The sequence below is a fragment of the Seriola aureovittata genome, chromosome 12 (assembly GCF_021018895.1).
Source record: "Seriola aureovittata isolate HTS-2021-v1 ecotype China chromosome 12, ASM2101889v1, whole genome shotgun sequence".
In the NCBI taxonomy this organism is placed as follows: domain Eukaryota; kingdom Metazoa; phylum Chordata; class Actinopteri; order Carangiformes; family Carangidae; genus Seriola; species Seriola aureovittata.
The window spans coordinates 7,947,680-7,971,750 of NC_079375.1; the positions used below are offsets into that span (position 1 = coordinate 7,947,680).

The 24,071-nt window shown below is 36.3% G+C and overlaps 1 protein-coding gene across 1 annotated transcript in view; it reads right to left on the reverse strand.

The window, feature by feature from the left end:
• The window catches only part of LOC130178794 (protein APCDD1-like), a 42,402-nt gene extending 18,724 nt beyond the window's left edge, over positions 1 to 23,678 (reverse strand). Inside the window, exons 1-3 of the mRNA XM_056391282.1 lie at positions 23,231 to 23,678; positions 16,636 to 16,819; positions 15,221 to 15,746 (exon numbers count right to left, since the gene is read on the reverse strand). Coding sequence (XP_056247257.1) covers positions 15,221 to 15,746; positions 16,636 to 16,819; positions 23,231 to 23,270 — 750 coding nt within the window. The 5' untranslated portion in view covers positions 23,271 to 23,678. The remainder of the gene's footprint in view (positions 1 to 15,220; positions 15,747 to 16,635; positions 16,820 to 23,230) is intronic.
• Positions 23,679 to 24,071: the final 393 nt, after the last annotated feature.

Sequence of the window (24,071 nt, forward strand, 5' to 3'; positions counted from 1 at the left end):
TGAAATGTCATAAAATCATCATAGTATAGTGAGGCATAAAATGTCATGAAAACGTCATAGTATAGTAAGGCATAAAAACGTCATAGTATAGTAAGGCATAAAAATGTCAAAAAACGTAATAGTATAGTAAGGCATAAATACGTCATAGTATAGTAAGGCATAAAATGTCATGAAAACGTCATAGTATAGTAAGGCATAAAAACGTCATAGTATAGTAAGGCATAAAAACGTCAAAAAACGTCATAGTATAGTAAGGCATAAAATGTCATAAAATCATCATAGTATAGTGAGGCATAAGATATCATAAAAACGTCATAGTATAGTAAGGCATAACAACGTCAAAAAACGTCATAGTATAGTTAGGCACAAAAACGTCAAAAAACGTCATAGTATAGTAAGGCATAAAATGTCATAAAAACGTCATAGTATAGTAAGGCATAAAATGTCATAAAAACGTCATAGTATAGTAAGGCATAACAACGTCAAAAAACGTCATAGTATAGTTAGGCACAAAAACGTCAAAAAACGTCATAGTATAGTAAGGCATAAAATATCATAAAAACGTCATAGTATAGTAAGGCATAAAATATCATGAAAATGTCATAGTATAGTAAGGCATAAAAACGTCATAGTATAGTAAGGCATAAAAACGTAAAAAAACGTCATAGTATAGTAAGGCATAACAACGTCAAAAACGTCATAGTTTAGTATGGCATAAAGATGTTGAAAAACGTCATAGTATAGTAAGGCATAAAAACGTCAAAAAACGTCATAGTATAGTAAGGCATAAAATGTCATAAAATCATCATAGTATAGTGAGGCATAAAATGTCATGAAAACGTCATAGTATAGTAAGGCATAAAATGTCATAAAATCATCACAGTATAGTGAGGCATAAAATGTCATGAAAACGTCATAGTATAGTAAGGCATAAAACGTCAAAAAACGTCATAGTATAGTAAGGCATAAAAACGTCATAGTATAGTAAGGCATAAAAACGTCTAAGTATAGTAAGGCATAAAAACGTCAAAAAACGTCATAGTATAGTAAGGCATAAAATGTCATAGTATAGCAAGGCATAAAAACGTCAAAAAACGTCATAGTATAGTCAGACATAAAATGTCATAAAAACGTCATAGTTTAGTATGGCATAAAGATGTTGAAAAACGTCATAGTATAGTAAGGCATAAAAACGTCATAGTATAGCAAGGCATAAAATATCATGAACATGTCATAGTATAGTAAGGCATAAAATGTCATAAAATCATCAAAGTATAGTGAGGCATAAAATGTCATGAAAACGTCATAGTATAGTAAGGCATAAAACGTCAAAAAACGTCAAAGTATAGTAAGGCATAAAAACGTCATAGTATAGTAAGGCATAAAATGTCAAAAAACGTCATAGTATAGTAAGGCATAACAACGTCAAAAAACGTCATAGTTTAGTATGGCATAAAGATGTTGAAAAACGTCATAGTATAGTAAGACATAAAATGTCATAAAAACGTCATAGTATAGTAAGGCATAACAACTTCAAAAACGTCATAGTTTAGTATGGCATAAAGATGTTGAAAAACGTCACAGTATAGTAAGGCATAAAATATTATAAAAACGTCATAGTATAGTAAGGCATAAAAACGTCATAGTATAGTAAGGCATAAAATGTCCAAAATCGTCATAGTATAGTAAGGCATAAAATGTCATAAAAACATCATAGTATAGTAAGACATAAAATATCATAAAAACGTCATAGTATAGTAAGGCATAAAATATTATAAAAACGTCATAGTATAGTAAGGCATAAAAACGTCATAGTATAGTAAGGCATAAAAACGTCCAAAAACGTCATAGTATAGTAAGGCATAAAAACGTCAAAAAACTTCATAGTATAGTAAGACATAAAATATCATAAAAACGTCATAGTATAGTAAGGCATAAAATGTCATAAAAACGTCATAGTATAGTAAGGCATAAAATATCATGAACATGTCATAGTATAGTAAGGCATAAAATGTCATAAAATCATCATAGTATAGTGAGGCATAAAATGTCATGAAAACGTCATAGTATAGTAAGGCATAAAAACGTCAAAAAACGTCAAAGTATAGTAAGGCATAAAAACGTCATAGTATAGTAAGGCATAAAATATCATAAAAATGTCATAGTATAGTAAGGCATAACAACGTCAAAAACGTCATAGTTTAGTATGGCATAAAGATGTTGAAAAACGTCACAGTATAGTAAGGCATAAAATATTATAAAAACGTCATAGTATAGTAAGGCATAAAAACGTCATAGTATAGTAAGGCATAAAATGTCCAAAATCGTCATAGTATAGTAAGGCATAAAAACGTCAAAAAACTTCATAGTATAGTAAGACATAAAATATCATAAAAACGTCATAGTATAGTAAGGCATAAAATATTATAAAAACGTCATAGTATAGTAAGGCATAAAAACGTCATAGTATAGTAAGGCATAAAATGTCCAAAATCGTCATAGTATAGTAAGGCATAAAAACGTCAAAAAACGTCATAGTATAGTAAGACATAAAATGTCATAAAAACATCATAGTATAGTAAGGCATAAAATGTCAAAAAACGTCATAGTATAGTAAGGCATAAAATGTCATAAAAACATCATAGTATAGTAAGGCATAAAAACGTCAAAAAACGTCATAGTATAGTAAGGCATAAATACGTCATAGTATAGTAAGGCATAAAATGTCATAAAATTATCATAGTATAGTGAGGCATAAAATGTCATAAAAACGTCATAGTATAGTAAGGCATAAAAACGTCAAAAAACGTCATAGTATAGTAAAGCATAAAAACGTCATAGGATAGTAAGGCATAAAAACGTCAAAAAACGTCATAGTATAGTAAGGCATAAATGCGTCATAGTATAGTAAGGCATAAAAATGCAAAAAACGTCATAGTATAGTAAGGCATAAAAACGTCAAAAAACGTCATAGTATAGTAAGGCATAAAATCGTCATAGTATAGTAAGGCATAAAAACGTCAAAAAACGTCATAGTATAGTAAGGCATAAAAACGTCAAAAAACGTAATAGTATAGTAAGGCATAAATACGTCATAGTATAGTAAGGCATAAAAATGCAAAAAACGTCATAGTATAGTAAGGCATAAAAATGTCAAAAAACGTCAAGTATAGTAAGGCATAAAAATGTCATAAAATCATCATAGTATAGTGAGGCATAAAATGTAATAAAAACGTCATAGTATAGTAAAGCATAAAAACGTCAAAAAACGTCATAGTATAGTAAGGCATAAAAACGTCAAAAAACGTAATAGTATAGTAAGGCATAAAAATGTCATGAAAACGTCATAGTATAGTAAGGCATAAAAACGTCATAGTATAGTAAGGCATAAAAACGTCAAAAAACGTAATAGTATAGTAAGGCATAAAAACGTCAAAAAACGTCATAGTATAGTAAGGCATAAAAACGTCAAAAAACGTAATAGTATAGTAAGGCATAAAATGTCATAAAATTATCATAGTATAGTGAGGCATAAAATGTCATGAAAACGTCATAGTATAGTAAGGCATAAAAACGTCATAGTATAGTAAGGCATGAAATGTCATAAAATCATCATAGTATAGTGAGGCATAAAATGTCATGAAAAGGTCATAGTATAGTGAGGCATAAAATGTCATTAAAACGTCATAGTAAAGTAAGGCATAAAAACGTCAAAAAACGTCATAGTATCGTAAGGCATAAAAACGTCAAAAAACGTCATAGTATAGTAAGGCATAAAAATGTCATGAAAACGTCATAGTATAGTAAGGCATAAAAACATCATAGTATAGTAAGGCATAAAAACGTCAAAAAACGTAATAGTATAGTAAGGCATAAATACGTCATAGTATAGTAAGGCATAAAAATGTCATGAAAACGTCATAGTATAGTAAGGAATAAAAACGTCATAGTATAGTAAGGCATAAAAACGTCAAAAAACGTAATAGTATAGTAAGGCATAAAAATGTCATAAAATTATCATAGTATAGTGAGGCATAAAAATGTCATGAAAACGTCATAGTATAGTAAGGCATAAAAACGTCATAGTATAGTAAGGCATAAAAACGTCAAAAAACGTCATAGTATAGTAAGGCATAAAAACGTCATAGTATAGTAAAGCATAAGAACGTCAAAAAACGTCATAGTATAGTAAGGCATAAAAACGTCAAAAAACGTCATAGTATAGTAAGACATGAAATGTCATAAAAACGTCATAGTATAGTAAGGCATAAAAATGTCACAGTATAGTAAGGCATAAAATGTCAAAAAACTTCATAGTATAGTAAGGCATAAAAACGTCATAGTACAGTAAGACATAAAAACGTCAAAAACGTCATAGTATATTAAGGCATAAAATGTCATAAAATCATCATAGTATAGTAAGGCATAAAATATCATGAAAATGTCATAGTATAGTAAGGCATAAAAACGTCAAAAAACGTCATAGTATAGTAAGGCATAAAAACGTCATAGTATAGTAAGGCATAAAAAGTCAAAAAACGTCATAGTATAGTAAGGCATAAAAACGTCAAAAAACGTCATTGTATAGTAAGGAATAAAAACATCAAAAAACGTCATAGTATAGTAAGGCATAACAACGTCAAAAACGTCATAGTTTAGTATGGCATAAAGATGTTGAAAAACGTCATAGTATAGTAAGGCATAAAAACGTCAAAAAACGTCATAGTATAGTAAGGCATAAAATGTCAAAATCATCATAGTATAGTGAGGCATAAAATGTCATGAAAACGTCATAGTATAGTAAGGCATAAAATGTCATAAAATCATCACAGTATAGTGAGGCATAAAATGTCATGAAAACGTCATAGTATAGTAAGGCATAAAAACATCAAAAAACGTCATAGTATAGTAAGGCATAAAAACGTCAAAAAACGACATAGTATAGTAAGGCATAAAATGTCATAAAATCATCCTAGTATAGTGAGGCATAAAATGTAATAAAAACGTCATAGTATAGTAAAGCATAAAAACGTCAAAAAACGTCATAGTATAGTAAGGCATAAAAACGTCAAAAAACGTAATAGTATAGTAAGGCATAAAATGTCATGAAAACGTCATAGTATAGTAAGGCATAAAAACGTCATAGTATAGTAAGGCATAAAAACGTCAAAAAACGTAATAGTATAGTAAGGCATAAAAACGTCAAAAAACGTCATAGTATAGTAAGGCATAAAATGTCATAAAATTATCATAGTATAGTGAGGCATAAAATGTCATGAAAACGTCATAGTATAGTAAGGCATAAAAACGTCATAGTATAGTAAGGCATAAAAACGTCAAAAAACGTCATAGTATAGTAAGGCATAAAAACGTCATAGGATAGTAAGGCATAAAAACGTCAAAAAACGTCATAGTATAGTAAGGCATAAATGCGTCATAGTATAGTAAGGCATAAAAATGTCAAAAAACGTCATAGTATAGTAAGGCATAAAAACGTCAAAAAACGTCATAGTATAGTAAGGCATAAAATGTCATAAAATCATCATAGTATAGTGAGGCATAAAATGTCATGAAAACGTCATAGTATAGTAAGGCATAAAAACGTCAAAAAACGTCATAGTATAGTAAGGCATAAAAACGTCATAGTATAGTAAAGCATAAGAACGTCAAAAAACGTCATAGTATAGTAAGGCATAAAAACGTCAAAAAACGTCATAGTATAGTAAGACATGAAATGTCATAAAAACGTCATAGTATAGTAAGGCATAAAAATGTCACAGTATAGTAAGGCATAAAATGTCAAAAAACTTCATAGTATAGTAAGGCATAAAAACGTCATAGTACAGTAAGACATAAAAACGTCAAAAACGTCATAGTATAGTAAGGCATAAAATGTCATAAAATCATCATAGTATAGTGAGGCATAAAATGTCATGAAAACGTCATAGTATAGTAAGGCATAAAACGTCAAAAAACGTCATAGTATAGTAAGGCATAAAAACGTCATAGTATAGTAAGGCATAAAAATGTCAAAAAACGTCATAGTATAGTGAGGCATAAAAACGTCAAAAACGTCATTGTATAGTAAGGCATAAAAACGTCAAAAAACGTCATAGTATAGTAAGGCATAACAACGTCAAAAACGTCATAGTTTAGTATGGCATAAAGATGTTGAAAAACGTCATAGTATAGTAAGGCATAAAAACGTCAAAAAACGTCATAGTATAGTAAGGCATAAAATGTCAAAATCATCATAGTATAGTGAGGCATAAAATGTCATGAAAACGTCATAGTATAGTAAGGCATAAAATGTCATAAAATCATCACAGTATAGTGAGGCATAAAATGTCATGAAAACGTCATAGTATAGTAAGGCATAAAACATCAAAAAACGTCATAGTATAGTAAGGCATAAAAACGTCATAGTATAGTAAGGCATAAAAACGTCTAAGTATAGTAAGGCATAAAAACGTCAAAAACGTCATAGTATAGTAAGGCATAAAATGTCATAGTATAGTAAGGCATAAAAACGTCAAAAAACGTCATAGTATAGTCAGACATAAAATGTCATAAAAACGTCATAGTTTAGTATGGCATAAAGATGTTGAAAAACGTCATAGTATAGTAAGGCATAAAAACGTCATAGTATAGCAAGGCATAAAATATCATGAACATGTCATAGTATAGTAAGGCATAAAATGTCATAAAATCATCATAGTATAGTGAGGCATAAAATGTCATGAAAACGTCATAGTATAGTAAGGCATAAAAATGTCCAAAATCGTAATAGTATAGTAAGGCATAAAATGTCATAAAATCATCATAGTATAGTAAGGCATAAAAACGTCATAAAAACGTCATAGTATAGTAAGGCATAAAAATGTCCAAAATCGTAATAGTATAGTAAGGCATAAAATGTTTTAAAATCGTCATAGTATAGTAAGGCATAAAATATCATAAAATCGTCATAGTATAGTAAGACATAAAATGTCAAAAAACGTCATAGTATAGTAAGGCATAAAAACGTCAAAAAACATCATAGTATAGTAAGGCATAAAAACGTCTAAGTATAGTAGGGCATAAAAACGTCAAAAACGTCATAGTATAGTAAGGCATAAAATGTCATAAAATCATCATAGTATAGTGAGGCATAAAATGTCATGAAAACGTCATAGTATAGTAAGGCATAAAAACGTCAAAAAACGTCATAGTATAGTCAGACCTAAAATGTCATAAAAACGTCATAGTATAGTAAGGCATAAAAATGTCCAAAATCGTAATAGTATAGTAAGGCATAAAATGTCACAAAATCGTCATAGTATAGTAAGGCATAAAATATCATAAAATCATCATAGTATAGTAAGGCATAAAATGTCATAAAACGTCATAGTATAGTAAGGCATAAAAACGTCAAAAAACGTCATAGTATAGTCAGACCTAAAATGTCATAAAAACGTCATAGTATAGTAAGGCATAAAAATGTCCAAAATCGTAATAGTATAGTAAGGCATAAAATGTCACAAAATCGTCATAGTATAGTAAGGCATAAAATATCATAAAATCATCATAGTCTAGTAAGGCATAAAAACGTCATAAAAACGTCATAGTATAGTAAGGCATAAAAATGTCCAAAATCGTAATAGTATAGTAAGGCATAAAATGTCATAAAATCGTCATAGTATAGTAAGGCATAAAATATCATAAAATCGTCATAGTATAGTAAGACATAAAATGTCAAAAAACGTCATAGTATAGTAAGGCATAAAAACGTCAAAAAACATCATAGTATAGTAAGGCATAAAAACGTCTAAGTATAGTAGGGCATAAAAACGTCAAAAACGTCATAGTATAGTAAGGCATAAAATGTCATAAAATCATCATAGTATAGTGAGGCATAAAATGTCATGAAAACGTCATAGTATAGTAAGGCATAAAAACGTCAAAAAACGTCATAGTATAGTCAGACATAAAATGTCATAAAAACGTCATAGTATAGTAAGGCATAAAAATGTCCAAAATCGTAATAGTATAGTAAGGCATAAAATGTCACAAAATCGTCATAGTATAGTAAGGCATAAAATATCATAAAATCGTCATAGTATAGTAAGGCATAAAATATCATAAAAACGTCATAATATAGTAAGGCATAACAACGTCAAAAACGTCATAGTATAGTAAGGCATAAAAATGGCGAAAAACGTCACAGTGTAGTAAGGTATAAAAATGTCCAAAACCGTCATAGTATAGTATGTAATAAAAATATCATAGTATGGTATGTAATATAAATGTCATAGTATAGTATTTCAGAAAAAACGACATAGTATAGTAAGTCATAAAAATGTCATAGTATTTCAGAAAAAGGACATAGTATAGTAAGATGTAGAAATGTCATAGAATTGTAAGACAAAAACGACATACTATAGCACGTTATAAAAAACAACAGTATAGTAATTCATAAAAGTGTCATACTATAGTAAGACATAAAAATGTCATAATATGTCATAAAAACGTCATAAAAAATGTCATCAATAAGACCAGGTCAAAACCCAGTATATGTCTGGACTACCTATGATCAAATCCTGATATCATAACTGTCGTCTGAAAAACACGCATAAATGAAAGACAAAGACTGAGCTGTTTATTTACTTATAAACACTCAGAGATAAAGAGAGACAGACTATCTTAATTTTTTTTCAGATATTTTTTCAGGATTTTGTCTAAATTACAGCCACAGTAAGAGAGAGACAGGAAAATTGGACAAAGAGAGAGAAAGAGGATGACACGCAGCAAAAAGGCCACAGGCCGGACTCAAACCTGTGCCACCGAGGCAAAGAATAAGCCCAGAGCACATGCCCTACCAGGTGAACTACTGGGACACGTCCTGACACATGTCGTTACAGATGATTTCTTTTTCTCCCTCCCTCTCTCCTGCTTAAAAAATGCAAATTTAAGTAATTAAGTGTGAACAGAAGTGATTAAACTAAGAATATATTGAAAGAACAGTTGAACATTTTGGGATAGATGAGGTTAAATGAGGAGATCGATACCACTCATGTTTATCTGTTTAAAAATGAAACTAGAATTAGAAGCATGTTAGCTTAGCATAAAAGACAATCAAATTGTAAACAAATTCTGCCTGCCAGCACCTGTAGAGCTCACTGATTAACTTGTAGAGTGTGTTTTTAACCTGTGCAAAAAATAAATTAAAATAATGACATTTTCTAGTTTTATGGTTATATGTGGTAATATTTCCTGTAGTTTCATCATCTTTGTGAAGCTGCCAGGCACAGAAAAGCCTGTCACATAACTCTACCGTAAAAACGCCAATTGATATTTTTTCACTTTATTTTTTCCTTCGTATTTTACAAACAAACATGAGTGTGATTTCATCTTCAAATCTAACTCTTAGCAGGGAAGCCTATAAGCATATTTCCCTAAAACATCTAATTATATTTTTTATTATTGATTAATCTGCTGATTATTCAATTGAGTAATTAATTGTTTGGTCTATTGAATTTTAGAAATTAGCGAAAAAGCCCCTGTTTGATTCCCCAAACAAGTCCTCAAAACCTAAAAATATTCAGTTTACTATATAATAAGACAAAGAATTGAGCTGGAACCGGAGGATGTTTCTGCTCGAACAATCACATAACTGACTGATTATCAAAATAGTTGCCAGTTATTACTCTGTGAACCGACTGAATCGATTGTGTTATCGTTTTGACCAATGGATAATCTCCTTCACGACTGAACCACAGCAGAGCTGCTATAAAAAACTTTCCCTACATTTGAGTGGATTTAAACATGAACTGGATATTTACAGTGCAGTATTGTAAATGCATAAACAATGAAACCAGAGGGTAACTGAACAGGAAATCACTAGTAGAGCACCTACAGTGTCTGACTTGTACGAGCTTGCATTGCTATGAATTGTTGGACACAGTTTTTTTGCTGGAAGCAAAGCCTTTTATACACTTACTGGAAGTGAAGAAAAAAATGAGGATATGAGAGAGGATATTTCTCCCTTTGCTTCATATAAATTACATTCATTTCATTTTTTACTGCATTGGGCAGAGGCTTCTGTGTGAAGCAACACAAATGAGGCACAATCCAAGCCACAGTACATCAAGGAGAATTAGAAGTTAATTTCACTTTGTTTGGCAGCCATCTTTTTTTTTTTTTTTTTTTTTTTTTTTGGGGCTTTTTATGCCTTTACCCGACAGTATAGTGGAGAGAGACAGGAAACAGGGAGGCAGAGAGGGGGAATGACATGCAGCGAAAGGCCGTCCGATGCGGGACCCGAACCGGGGCCAACTGCAGCGAGGACTGCAGCCCCCACACATGGGGCGCCCGCCCAGACCACCACGCTACACGACGCCCCGGCAGCCATCTTTTATTCGGACATTTCGGGGATTACGGCCTATAGTCCCAAAGCCAACATTTTACGAGGAGTACAAACCACGTCAGGTTCTAAAATTCTTCTTTAGAAGACTGCTGGTGATAGCATAAACACTAAACCCATGTTTTTCTAGGTGGGTATCCTTAGAGTTGGACAAGCATATTTCCTGTAAGATGACCTTCCCCAGGAATTCATAATAAGAGTCTTATCACAGACTGACTGGCTTCATTGCTTAAGTTTTACATGTATTTCAATGGTTTATAGGATCAGAAAGGAGTAGCAAAAGACAACATAACATAACATAACAGGACTCAGGGAAGCATAATGCATCATCACAAATGATTTTCTACACAAGGGATACGTATAAGAACATGATAAGCGTTGAAACAACAATATAAAAACACAAATCCTTTCCTAACAAGGGTCATTATCAAGAGATGATTACTCTGCCTCAGTGATGCAGCAGCGAACCAGGCGACAAAAAAACCCAGAAAAACTTAAAAACAAAGTCTGCTGCCTTGCTCTTGCATCACCGCTGAGGTCCGCCCAATAACCACAAATTGCTGGCACCAGCAAAAGTTCTGGACTGGGACCAGCTCCGGGTACACATTTTAAGATTAATGGATTGGGATAGTCACCATGGCAATAAAAAAATCCCTGAAAAGAAACCATTACAACCTCAAGCAACGGTTAAAGTTGATAGTACTCTGTGTAGAAGGGAGTGAGGTATTTTCTACAGATGTTCACCAGAAAAATATAGATTTTTAAAACCTAATTTACAGTATGTGTTGAGTTGATGACCGACTGAGCCCAAACTGACCAAAGCTATAAAACTACTCAACATTTAGGATGTTACAAAATGTCTATAATTCAAGTTTGGATCTTTATAGAAGCATTTTACCAAGCTTAACGGGTCAATTTAACCACAGTATAGCACATTTCCTCACCTATCTCTACTGTGATCTAACCATAGAAACAGTTCTGGGTCCATGTGCTGAGCTTTTGAGTTATCTGTGTCAGAATACAATGGAGGCCAATATAAAGGCCAATATAATTTCATTTTAGCTGCTCACGGCACTAATTAAATTACATTCGAAACTCGATTATTATTATTATTATTATTATTATTATTATTATCATTATTTTCACCACTTTGGGGCAGGGCAATGAACTGTAAGCAACATTGATTTAACACCTAATAAAGTTGATATGGCAATCACGTTAGCTTATTTACATGTCCAAGAGGCACAAAGCAAAATTACCATTCATACATTCATTGTGTTTCAGGCCATCTGATGAATGTAAAAACAATGTTCACTCTTTTCGCTAGGTTTTTGGTCTCTGCAGACACCTGAGGGAAACATCTGGCTCTTCAGCTGCTACATGATGCTCCACACTTTTGACTGGGTAAGTAGCATAGAGTCAGAATATGAGAGCGTTTACGTGGCAAAACAGCTGCCTCCTGCTTATAGCGAGGTTGATGAGACTGAACCAAAACATTAAAAGCTGCAAGTCGTCAATCAGGCAGTTATTTGAACCTTTGTTTATATAAAAATATTGATTACTGCAGCTTTAAAAAAAAAAAATTAAAAAAAAGCTGTATCTCTTTCCAGAAACAATGTCCAAGTTACTGTGGATAATCAAAAAAAAAACCCACACTGATTTATACTGGATCTATTACGACTACTTTCTGCCAAAGTAATTGTCCAAATGAAAAGTGTTAACAGCATGTTCTTTTGATTATCGACAATAATATTCCGGGAAAGAGATGTTGCTATTGTTAATAAAAAGTAGCTTTTAAATGCTGTGACACCACAAGTGGAATTTCATTCACCTCCACTGAAGTGAGGGTGACAGCAGAAATCATACCCATGTATCTCAAAATCTTAAGTAGTAAATAAGTAAAAAGTTTCCTTTACTCATAATTTCACTTCAGTAAAAGTACAGAAGAGTTGGAAGAAAAATTTACTAAGAGGATCAAAAATAAATGTACTCATCATAGAGAAAAATGGCCTCTGTAAGTGTTATATTATAAAAAATTATAACATTGGATCATTAATGATGCTTTTATGTGCCAAGTAGCATTTTCATGTTTAAGTTGGTCAGATTTTGCAATGCTGAATTAATGTTATAGTAGTTTATAACAAATACGAACCCATTTTTAAACCTGTGATCCGAAATGTAATGAGCATCTAGTGCTATTAAATAAAGCAGTCACGTAAAAAGTACAATATTTCTCTCTGAAATACAGCAGAGTAAAATTGTGAAGAAACATAAAATGGAAATACTGTACAAGTACGTCAAGCCTTTACTTCAGTAAATGTACTTGTAGTTACTTTCCACCACAGCGCATGGCTAGAACAAGAGACCAGAGAAGAGATTATGTGTAATTTAGGCGAATTGACCCCAGGCAACGCTGTAATTATGTTAGACTTTAGCTCTACCAACACCTCTTCTTCCTTTTTATTCAGAAAAGACGGACGAGGAAAAGAGCACATGCAACACTTTGCTTTGAGCCTCAGGCATGCATGAAATCAGACCTGGTATGCGCTCACTGGAATAATTCATATGGCCGCATGATTCCAAATTCTAGGAATACCACATGTTGATCGCTCCCAGAGATAGGCCGGGGTTCACATTGCGCCTCTGTGGGCCAGAGGGGCTTAAAGAGAGAAGCTCTGGTCATTACAGCACCACGGGGGAGCTTGTCTGATCACAGCTCCTCACTCCACACTCTGTTTACATTCTGATCAGCAACACCAAGCCCCATCATCCCCGTACAAATGGATGTTTATTTAGACAGCAGACCCGAACAGGATTTCATTGTAATCTCTGTGGAGGGTGACAGTGAAAACATCACTCTAGGGTTTCAGCCAGTGGGGAAACTGCTGTTCAGCAGTGTAAATAGAGAAATTACATCCCATAAGCGCAGTGGAGGGAAGAAAGGGCTCTTTCTTAAGACTAGATATGGGAGATGAAATGAGCGTGTACATAGTTTCTGGTTTCTACCACTGAAAATGTTTAGTGTATAAGGGTTTAAGAGCATAATTCTTGACACACTGATCCTTACTCAGATGTTGATCAAAGAGTATTTAAAGTTTTATGTGTCTTAATCTATTTGGGGCAACAGGTGGGTGGAGATTACAGATCACAAGCTCTCACTCTAAACTCGTTAAAAGTGAATTGCTTCTTCTGATCAGTCCACCACTCTGAAACTAAACGGTAAAGACCAACTTTCACATGCTGTTTTATCTAGGTCTCCTCACTGCCTCAAGGAGACTATGCTTAAGGTGCTATGCTCAAATCAAATCAAATAAAAATAAAATGTTTTTAGGGTCAGTTTGAGCTCTTTTTGGTGTGTGTGGTCTTTTTGGTGTGGAGGTTCGGCACAGTGGGAGAGGAGTTGAGCAGGTTATTCACTGAGCCACACACTCAGGCCTGGTCATGTGTTCCAACAAACACAAAGGACAGTTTGCGGGGTACGATGGATCGTCATCCTGCTCACTGCACTAGTGAATAGTACTGGTAAGTTTATCTGCAACCAAACTGTTTGCAACCCTCCTCAGGGCCAGAACAAACTTGACCTCCAGCTCAAGCATTTACTCTGATTGGTTAATGGTTGGCTTGATTGTCATTAGCAGCGGTTTTAATTGGCAAAAAAAAAGAAACATTTACTTTAACCTCCTAAGACCCGAACTCTTGCATGGCGTGCATTTTTAATTTCTCTTTGCTATATAGGCTGATTGGGACCTGAGAAAAATGATGTCCACATATGAGGACATTAGTTTTAAATTTCGATTACTGAGTGGCAGTATAATATCCTCATATGTGGTCACCAGGCCCTTGTTGAGAAAAAGTTAGTATTGTGGTCTAGAGAACCCAAAATGTGAGGTCCACATATGTGGACGCCAGGTCCTAGGAGGTAAAGTGTCGTCCTCACCCTCACAAACGGTCACAAACACTGCACAGTCACTAAAACTTAAAGGAGTTGAGTTTTTGACCACTTGGAGCGCTGTGGAGCAAAGTTTTTAGGAGTGGGTCTCTGATTGATTGCAACATGCATGAGCCTAAAGGGATGTCAAAGATTTCATGGTATTTTGCTGATAGTTGGTGGCATTATAACGCCCCAAATGGAGCAAATAAAACTCAAAGATGGTGAAGAAAAAGACTCCAAGTAAAAACAGATTGAGATAATAAGCTTTGCAAACGTTTTATGAATAAGGAAATTCATGTGTAAGATCTAAATATATATATATATATATATATATATATATATATATATATATATATATATATATATATATATATATATATATATATATATATATATATATATATATATATATATATATATATATATATATATATATATATATTATATATATATATATATATATAACCTTCAAGCTTAAGTCAATACCTACAGCACTGTTTCCTAACCATTTTAGCTTGTGATCTCTTAATACAAAGAAATGTCTACGCAGGATCTGTGAGTAGTTCAACCAAACATTCCCTCTCAGATGTTTTATTTGGATACTTTTCAGAGGCTTGAACAGGTGGAACTATCCAGCATTTGACAAAAAAGTTAAGATTAGAGAAAGGTTTTAAAAAAAAAAAAGCATAATATTCTGTTGCAGAATTTCATTTTTCCTTGTTTCCTACCCCAGTAATCATCTCACGACCTTTATACCTCTTCATCTCGCAGCCTCTTGCAGGAGGGAAACCAATAGTGTGATGTAATTTTTGTTCTGGAGGGCCCAGAGGCACACTTCCCCCCAAACTGCCATAAACTCTAAAACAGAGGTGACATAAGGGACTGACCTTGGCGTTTTGCAGGGCGGTCTGGTAGCTGGACGGCTTGTAGTACAGCCTCTGTGACGGCTCGGTGTGGATATCTCCTAGGAACAGCTCCTCCACCAGGTGGTCCAGGTTGTGATGCAGGTACTGCTTCTCCACCCTCAGCAGCTGCAGCTCATGCATGGCAAAGTTAAGCTCCCTGGAGCAGTCATAGCCGCCCTCCTCGCTCCACAGCTCATAGATCACACTGGGCTCCCAGGGGCCCTTCACTGCCCCTCGGCAGCTCTGGTTGAGCCTCTGGCTGAACTCTTTGGCCACGGAGGCTGTGTGACACACCATCTGGACGCGGTGGAGGTGGTACTCTGCCTCAGTGCCGCCACGGATGATCCAGGAGGCCTGACGTAAGCGCAGACGACCCCGGATCACCAGAGTGTAGGTGGGTTTGGTGCAGTGGTTGTCCTCGTAGTAGAACTGGTGAGCCTGGAAGGTGTTGTTGGGGTAGAAACTGTAGGAACGCGTCAAGAACTCCGGTCCTGGTCTCACCTCACAGCTGCAACCAAAAACAGAAACAGTTTAGTTCGCACATTAACTATTGTTTATCTTACAACATGCATGTGTTTACAGAGTCTTTTATCTCAATGAGCTAATGGGATATTCCGGCAGTTTGCATGTTTTTAGCCTGTTGACTACATATTGCACACACTTTACAGTGTCATTGGCCGGAGCAAATCATTAGATTTATGAATGAATGATTTTGTTTGTAGCCACCAGGCAGCCACTGCTGTAGGAAAATCGATTTGCAGAGTCAAAACCTTCTTGGAGATCAGTGTAATCTATTACAGAAAACTTGTAGTCCAACTGGGGTCTAAGTTGCATTCGTCTTTTCAGTTGCCAGCAGGGACAACTTTGAAGAGTGCTGCTCTGTGGTGTATTCAAAGAACCTCAGAAATTCAAAATTTAATAGTTAGCTGATGCAAAGCGTTGCATTTAAAAGCAGTGGCTTTTAGGGAAAGAAGACAAACCAAATGCAAACTAGAATTACCGTCTCGCGGTTGTATCCCTCCGCCACTCAGACTAGTTTCAGGTTACATCCCTGTTCATCAAGAGTCACATAAAATATTAACCATTTGCGTGAAATTCTGTGTAATTGAAGTCCTGAGTTGTGGCTAAAAAGTGTGCCGTTTTGTGCCGTTACACTGACCTTGACCTTTGACCTCTGACCACCAAATTGTACTTGAAAAGTAAGAAATCACTCTATAAGCTCTTGTTTGGTATGATGAGCCATAACATGTACAAACACCAGTGTGGTCTTTTAGATATTGTTTAAACATATAGGCACAGTTGCATTAGATTATGTATAATGGCAAAACTTCCTGCTTCCCTATGAAAAGGATGCACAGAAAACACAAGGCAGCATCCATCAGTCCATAGTTGTTTACCTGGTGGACACCCAGTGACCCTCCACATTGGGAGGCATCTGCACAGTGATCCTGGCTCCATTGTGGAGGTGCTTCAGCATGTGTTGGCACTGGGAGTCTTTGACCGAGCGGCCGAAGGTTTTCTCCAGGGAGAGGCGGCTGGAGCGGCCGTCTGAGTAGTGGAGATGGGAACCTTCAGCCCAGCCTGTGGGAACAACAACCACAATGAAGATTAAAAAGCAAGTAAATGAATAAAGGGATGATTGTCTGAAAAAAAAACAAAAACAAAAAAAAAACAACAACAGCATAAAAACATAAGGAGATTCCATCCATGAGACTTTTGTGTAACATGGGGACATTTCATTTCAAAGAAGGTGAGAGACTTTCATGATGAGAAAGCAGAGACGGCGAAACCACAAACATGGCGAGCTGCCATTCAGGACTGTTTCAACCTAAGCTGTTCGCCAGGCTGAAATTAAGGTTGTAATGTTGAATAAACAACTAATGAATCGGTTTAGTTTGGCAGAACTTTTTCTCTTAGATCTTAACATCCTAATAAATGGAGCGCAATTATTTTCAAGGCAGCTAATAAGAAAGTTAATTACATTCAGATCAAGTAGAAAAAGCAGAGGCCTTTTTAGTTTGAAGTTAGCTCTCATGTTTTCAATATGCCACATGTTTAGAGGGTTTAATTCAATCATTTTAAATCGTCACCCGGGGATTACAGGGCTCTATCAGTGACCTCCAGCACCTGGTATGATTGGGTCATGGGTTAATATTCTCTGATCATGTGACGAAGATGCCAAAGTTGAAGAACTAACGGGCGAGTTTCTGCTCTCGCATCAGACTTGAAAAAACACTAAAACAAACTCTGATATCAAGCTGTAAACAAAGTTAAAAGTACATGAGCGGCATTGAAACTCTCAGCTCCCATTCCTATCTGCGCATACCCTCGATGCGCCACATGAAATAACAATACCTTCAACAATGAGCCGAGCTTAGGGGGATAAAATATCGGAAATGAAAGCATTTTCAAAGCCTGGAGCCAAAGAAAAGCCTTGAAGCTCACATTCCAGGGAGGATTTATTCCATGTAATACTCTAATATCATCAAAATCTACCTTGAAATATGAAGACTTTGCATTAAATTCCTCCTATCAGACCCGACTTGCCTGGCAATATCATTTAACACCAAAGGAATGCTGCTGCGGTCGCCCGTGTGCTTTTAATTTGAGACTAATAACGTCCAAGAGAGGAACACAAACATCTGATTAAAAGAAGCCAAAAGCTCCATGAAGAACAAAGATATATCCAGCTGTTTTACACCCAGTGAGGCAGCTCCTACGTGTGTTAGCCGAGGCTTGTGTGTAAATCACCACATCACAGCGCTGCTCAGTGGAAACACTGGACAGTTGATCCCCTGACTCAGCTGGTGGCATTAGTAACGCTGCTCTGCTGGCTGGAGCTGTGTTAAAAATCAAAGAAAAGGCTTCATAGTTTGCTGAATGTTATGTGTGTGTGTGTGTGTGTGTGTGTGTGTGTGTGTGTGTGTGTGTGTGTGTGTGTGTGTGTGGCGTTTTTTTTTTTTTTTTGCACCTGCAGTCGGCTTGGACCAGGGGGAAAGAGCCTGAGCGGCTGCCAACAGCTTGTTTTCACAATGAGGAGAGCAGAAACTATCAGCGTGTGTGTGAATTTAAAAAGGAAACCTGGTGAGATGTACAATACAAACACGCTTTTAACCTCGCTGACGTTTCCGCTGGTCAAATGCCACCGCAGCTTTAATGGCAGGTGAATCTCAGGGCAGGACAAACACACACGCACACACACACACAAACACACAAACACTAGAACTACATACCAAGAACAAAAATAGGTGACTGTATGCATGGAACAGATTCCCTCATTCAATGGATTCAAAGAAAGGTAATCAACCAGAAATTTATTTATATTATAACAAATTTATATTTGTTCATATTACAATTTCCTAGAGCTGAAATGATTATTTAATTACTCAGTCAATTGACTGAGGATTTCATGGCAGCATCTTTGATAATAGAGCCATCAATTGAGTCACTTCTTTAAGCAAAAACTCTCAACTCTCACAGCTTCCTGCTTCTCAAATATGAATATTTGCTGCTTTTCTAAATTTCTTTGGATCCTTTGGACTCTCAATAAAACATTTGAAGATGTTGCCTTGGGATTTGGATCAATTTTAATAATAATTGATCGATCAAAACAATAACTGGTTTCATTTATAAATGAAAACAGCTCATCCAGTTTCAACAGCTGTCTATTAACCGACAACAGCTACGACAACCAGTGACATCTGACCTGAAGTTTGACCAACACCTATCAAGTGCATCTCACAGTCTTCCTCAGCAGATGGAGATACCATCACATGATCCAAGTGTGGCGCTTCAGTCACGTGACGAGAGGCGGACATGCTGTATCTATGGGGGACGTCTCTGAAGGTGAGATGTGACTGAAAGCTTCAGAAAAAGCCGTAGAGTAATGTAGTCAACAGAGATACTGTTGAGTATTTTGGATGCATATAAAGCATTTTGAAAAAGCTGAATGAAGCAGCCTGAAAAGGTCCAAAAACCCTAAAATCCAAAACCTTCTCCTCTTGTATTTCCAATATTTCAATAGTTTCCTTCCCGCCATTCACGCTGCAGACTCTTTCCTCTCACTTAAATAGATGTTGAAAAAGTAGAAAGGTTAGCAAGCATCGGATTGATCTGTTTTTAATGGCACATATGAGTAAACGCTGTGTCTGATGCCTGTTTGATTTGATATTAAACTGTGTGCGTCAGCGACAGAGCTGATCCAGAGTCAGCAGCGTCAGACCAACACTTGTTTAAGAATCACTTGTGGCTTGGTGAAAATATCAGGATCATAATGAAACATGAGCTTTATTTAGAACAGTTTTAAACACAGTTACAAATCTTTTTACAAAGAGCTATATCAGATCAAAGCCAAAAGTGAACCAGCTCAAAATGGAAAACAGGCTTACAGGGAAATAAATGGGAAAATGATTAAAAGGAGGTTGTGTGTAGCCTGTTTGTAAAATTACTTTTTAAGAGGAAGCGTCATACATCTCTTTGTGTAGACACTTTAACGAGTGTTGAATGTGTGAGTAGGGGGAGTTTCTTCCATTAGCTTTCTTCTCACACACACTTCTCACACACACACACACACACACACACACACACACACACACACACACACACACAAACAAACAAAACTCCTCCCTCATTAGGGCAATCATCAGACTGGCTCGACTCAAACCTTCTGGTCCCTCGCTGCCGCTGCTTTTCCAAACTGCTGCTCTCTATCTGAATCAAAGCGCCCACAAAACTCCCAGAGCCCTAAACCACAGAGAACATTTCCAGTTGGCCTGATCCCACTGGTGAGGTAACAGCGCTGGGACCCCTGACAAGCAGAGAGACTCCACATCGTTTATGGGAAGAGAAAAAAAAAAAAAAAAATCCAGAAGCGCCAGAGCAGAGACCAGACAAAGGACTGTTCTTTGTGTTATCTCAGAGTTTGGCAGTGACCACGCAGGACTTGAAGGGGGTAGAGAAAATAACGCAATACATTAAAGTAACTAAATCCAGAGGTGGGAAATAACTAAGTACAGTACAGTTTTAAAGTTGGAGCTGGTGCTTGAGTATTTTTATTCTTTCTATCTCTGCTTCACTGGATTTCAGAGGGAAATATTGTACTTTTTCTACTCCAGTCCACATGTATCTGACAGCTGCAGCTGAGTCACTTTGCCCAGATTAGGATTTTACATTCATCATGTAAGGTCATAAAATACTGCCTTTGTTTTTTGGGGAGTTTGCAGCCATGCTATAGTTCTGAGGCTGAATGCTAACATCAGTGCGCTAACATAACAATAGCAACGCTAGTCTTCAAAACTTAATTAAACTTCATCCTCTAGGGCACTGTGGATATCTACATCCAATAGTTGTTGAGATGTTCCACTAAAGGCCAAAAAAATGTCTCCTTCACAGAGGTAAAGTTTCACGGCAGTCCATCTGTAATATTTGAGTCTGGACCAAAGTGGCGGACCGACCAGCCGACACTGCCCTTGTAGCGCGGCTCAGCTTCCCAGGAAGCCTGGAAATAACTCTAGTTTGAGCTTCATGTCACAGTGTGTTTCAGACATCATCTTCAGAGTCATAACACACTTACATGTACTACATGTTCATGGAGCAACGGTTTCACACAAGCAGGGCCCATTTAGTATCACCTTAAACTCCATTTAGTGGAGGTTCTGGAGCTTTCGAGCTTTTCTGGGGCTTTTTGTCACTAAGATCAATGATGTTTGAAATTCAACTTTGAAGCCAACGTGGACAAAAATAGTAAAGTCGGTCAGGAAATAAGAGGAAACACCAACATCTGCATTTCCACGACAACTGACAAACTCAGTCTACTGATAGAGACCAGTTACTAAATTGACCTTGAGGTGTGATTTTTGTTTAAGAGTCCTTATCAGCACTGTAAGAATAAAGAATACATATTTTCAGTTTTTATTAGAGTTCTTCCTTCAGCTCTGAATGAATCACCAGTGAAACACAACTGAAACACAGGGACATGCTGCACAGCAGTTAGCTCCATCTCCTTCCCTCTGTTGGTATGTCTGAACTTGCGGCTACAGTTTGACTGCATTCATCCAACTTACACTGACATCAGTTTGATTTTTTTTTTTTTTTTTATAGACTGTTCCCCCTGATATGAAATTATTTTGCCAGTTTTCTGACTGTCGCCTGATGACGCAATCACAGCACTGATTATTTGGCCTGGTTGAAGCTCTGTTAGTTGTCTCATGTTACTTTGAAAAGTCACACCAAGTGTTTGATTTCCAGTCAACTCGAACAGCTGATATAATGCTGGTGTCTGGTATTCAACACGGAAAATGACCAAAACTTGTAGCATTGTTTGTAATAGAGCCCCGAAAAATCACATCGGCGGCTGATATCATCGGCCAGTATTATCTTATATTAACATTGCAGCATGTTTCTTTATATCTCTTTTGGTTGAGATGCCTCTATGAGCCAATGTCTTTAAATTCACTTGCACAATCACCATAAGGTTGGTTGCAAATGAGTATATAAATGTATGTGGTGCATTTGTATGTATTTGTGACACATATTTTTCTCAAATTAAACATTTTCCTGTATCTGTGTTACCAGTAGGAGTCTGCTTAAGATTTTCCTTGTTACTGTCACCTTTGATAGTAAAGTTTTGTTATTTAACTGTTGAATATCCTGCCTCACTACATGTCAAGGCTCCCCCATATCCAAATTTGCATGTACAATGCCAAAAATGTCTGTTTATGTAAGCTGTTTGAGTTTTTAGCTCTCAAATATCACCATCAGTATCAGCCTCAGAGATATCGGTCGAGTTCTTGCTTGTAATTGTGATTAAAATGGTTAAAATATTTTCTATGAACTGTTTTTCCCCTCTCTGTTGCCATAGTCTGGTGGTTTGTCTATTTTCTGTGCTGGAAATGACCAAACTTTGACAGAAACTCTAACATGTCTTCAATTCCAACTCTGCCACCAAAGGAAAAAGAAAAAAAATCCATCACCAAGATGAACATAGAAAAGTTCCAGGATAATCTATTACTTGAGCAAACAGTTTGATCATTTGCTTACATTTTTAAATCTCTGAATATATACAGCTGTATTAAAACTTGAAGGGCCTGTTGAGAGTCAGCAGAGGATTCACAGCAGTGAGAAGGTGAAGAACAAGAAGCCTCTTCTCCACGTGAGTCAATTTCCTCCTGGGTGTTTTCTTTTTCAAACTTTGCTGTTTCACTCTCCGAAAGCTCGGTGAACCCCCCCCAGTAAATTTACAGCACACACTAATCTCAGCTGACAGTGCGTTTCCATTGCCACTATGAAAGGCTGCAATACACACACCACTTAATTGAACGTTACATTCACTTAAACACACTTAAGGATAAGTGGAAAGTCCAAATACTGTAGCCTATCGTTTTATCTCAACCCCGTCATTTGAAGTTGCAGCCAAATGTTGCCTTCCACTGTCACTGGCAGCAGATGGATTGGGTCAACTGCAGTCCCATAATCCTCTGCTGCTCAGACAGGGTTTTCATCAAGAATGGGTGTTTTAAGTGGCTCTTAACTCTCCCAGTGCTTTCATCTGCCCAGTTGCCCCAGGGAAGCTTTTTTATTGCCTGCTATCTATAGCCTTCAAACATTTACATCACAGTGGCATAAGAAAATATGATTATGATCCAAGAGTCCACACAGAGGCAAACACACAGCCATGATGGTAAACAGGTGTGCTGAGGTGAACAGGTTCTTACCTGACAAATATATGCTGCACAGAGGAAGTGGAAAACATTTAAAAATCCACTTGAGTTTCTAAAGTTTTTTATATATAATTTGAAAGATCTTTGGGGGTAAAACTTTGTGAAACAAAAGTTCTTTCTTAGGCTGTATGAGCATTTTGTTTTCCATGCACACGTGGAGTAAAACATGCGTCTTTTGGAGCCATGAACTCCCACAATCCTCCACACTTGTTGCACCGCACTGAACATCACATGCAGAATAATAAATCCCACAAAACATGGAAAAGTTTCTTACCCAGAACAGCAATGAGCAGCAGTGCAGATGACGGCCCCATTTTTTTTGGGGGGGGAGATGGGGGATTGAAACGAGCTTCACTGGTCACACTGGGGAGCTGAGGTTTTCCTTTACGCAGCGTCCTTGTTTATTCCGACACAAATCCTCACATTATGGATCCAAAGCGTGGAGCACACACTCCTGTGATGTCTGCGCATCATAGGAAACACACCTCCGGTTGGTTAGAGAGAGAGAGAGAGAGAAAAAAAATCCCGCGGTACCTGAGCTTCAAAACAAAGAATCCCACCAAGGAAAGTCCAAAGTTTTTGTTTTTTTTTCTACGGGGATTAAACTTTGTATCACTGAGATAATTCAACGTGAGAGTGAGGCAGCGCGATCCTCCGTGCGTCCTGCGCCTCGGAGGAGTGTTTGTACGTGTGTTCAGAGACCAGACTGGATTGAACCCCCCTCCTCCTCCTCTTCCTCCTCCTCCTCCTCCTGCGCCTCGCCTCTGGAGGGATTTTGTAGGCGTGGAGTGTGTGTTGAAGTTTTCTCCCGTTAGGTGCGAACTGCATAAACGCCCATGTGCACAAGGTGTGTTAGTCAACTGCTGAATCTGGAGATGCTCTGAGTCCTTGAATATCTTGAAATAAATTCAAATAACTTCAGTCATTTCACCACCACGTCATGCAAACTCACAAAGCTGCATCAAGATCATGGTGCCAAATCTCTCTCTGCACATTTATTCATGTATGTCTTATACAATAACCTCTCAAAATAAGGTAAGGTAAAAAAAAAACAAACAAAACACAACAAAAAAACAAACAAACCTAAACATCATCCTTTTTTTTGCACAAACCCA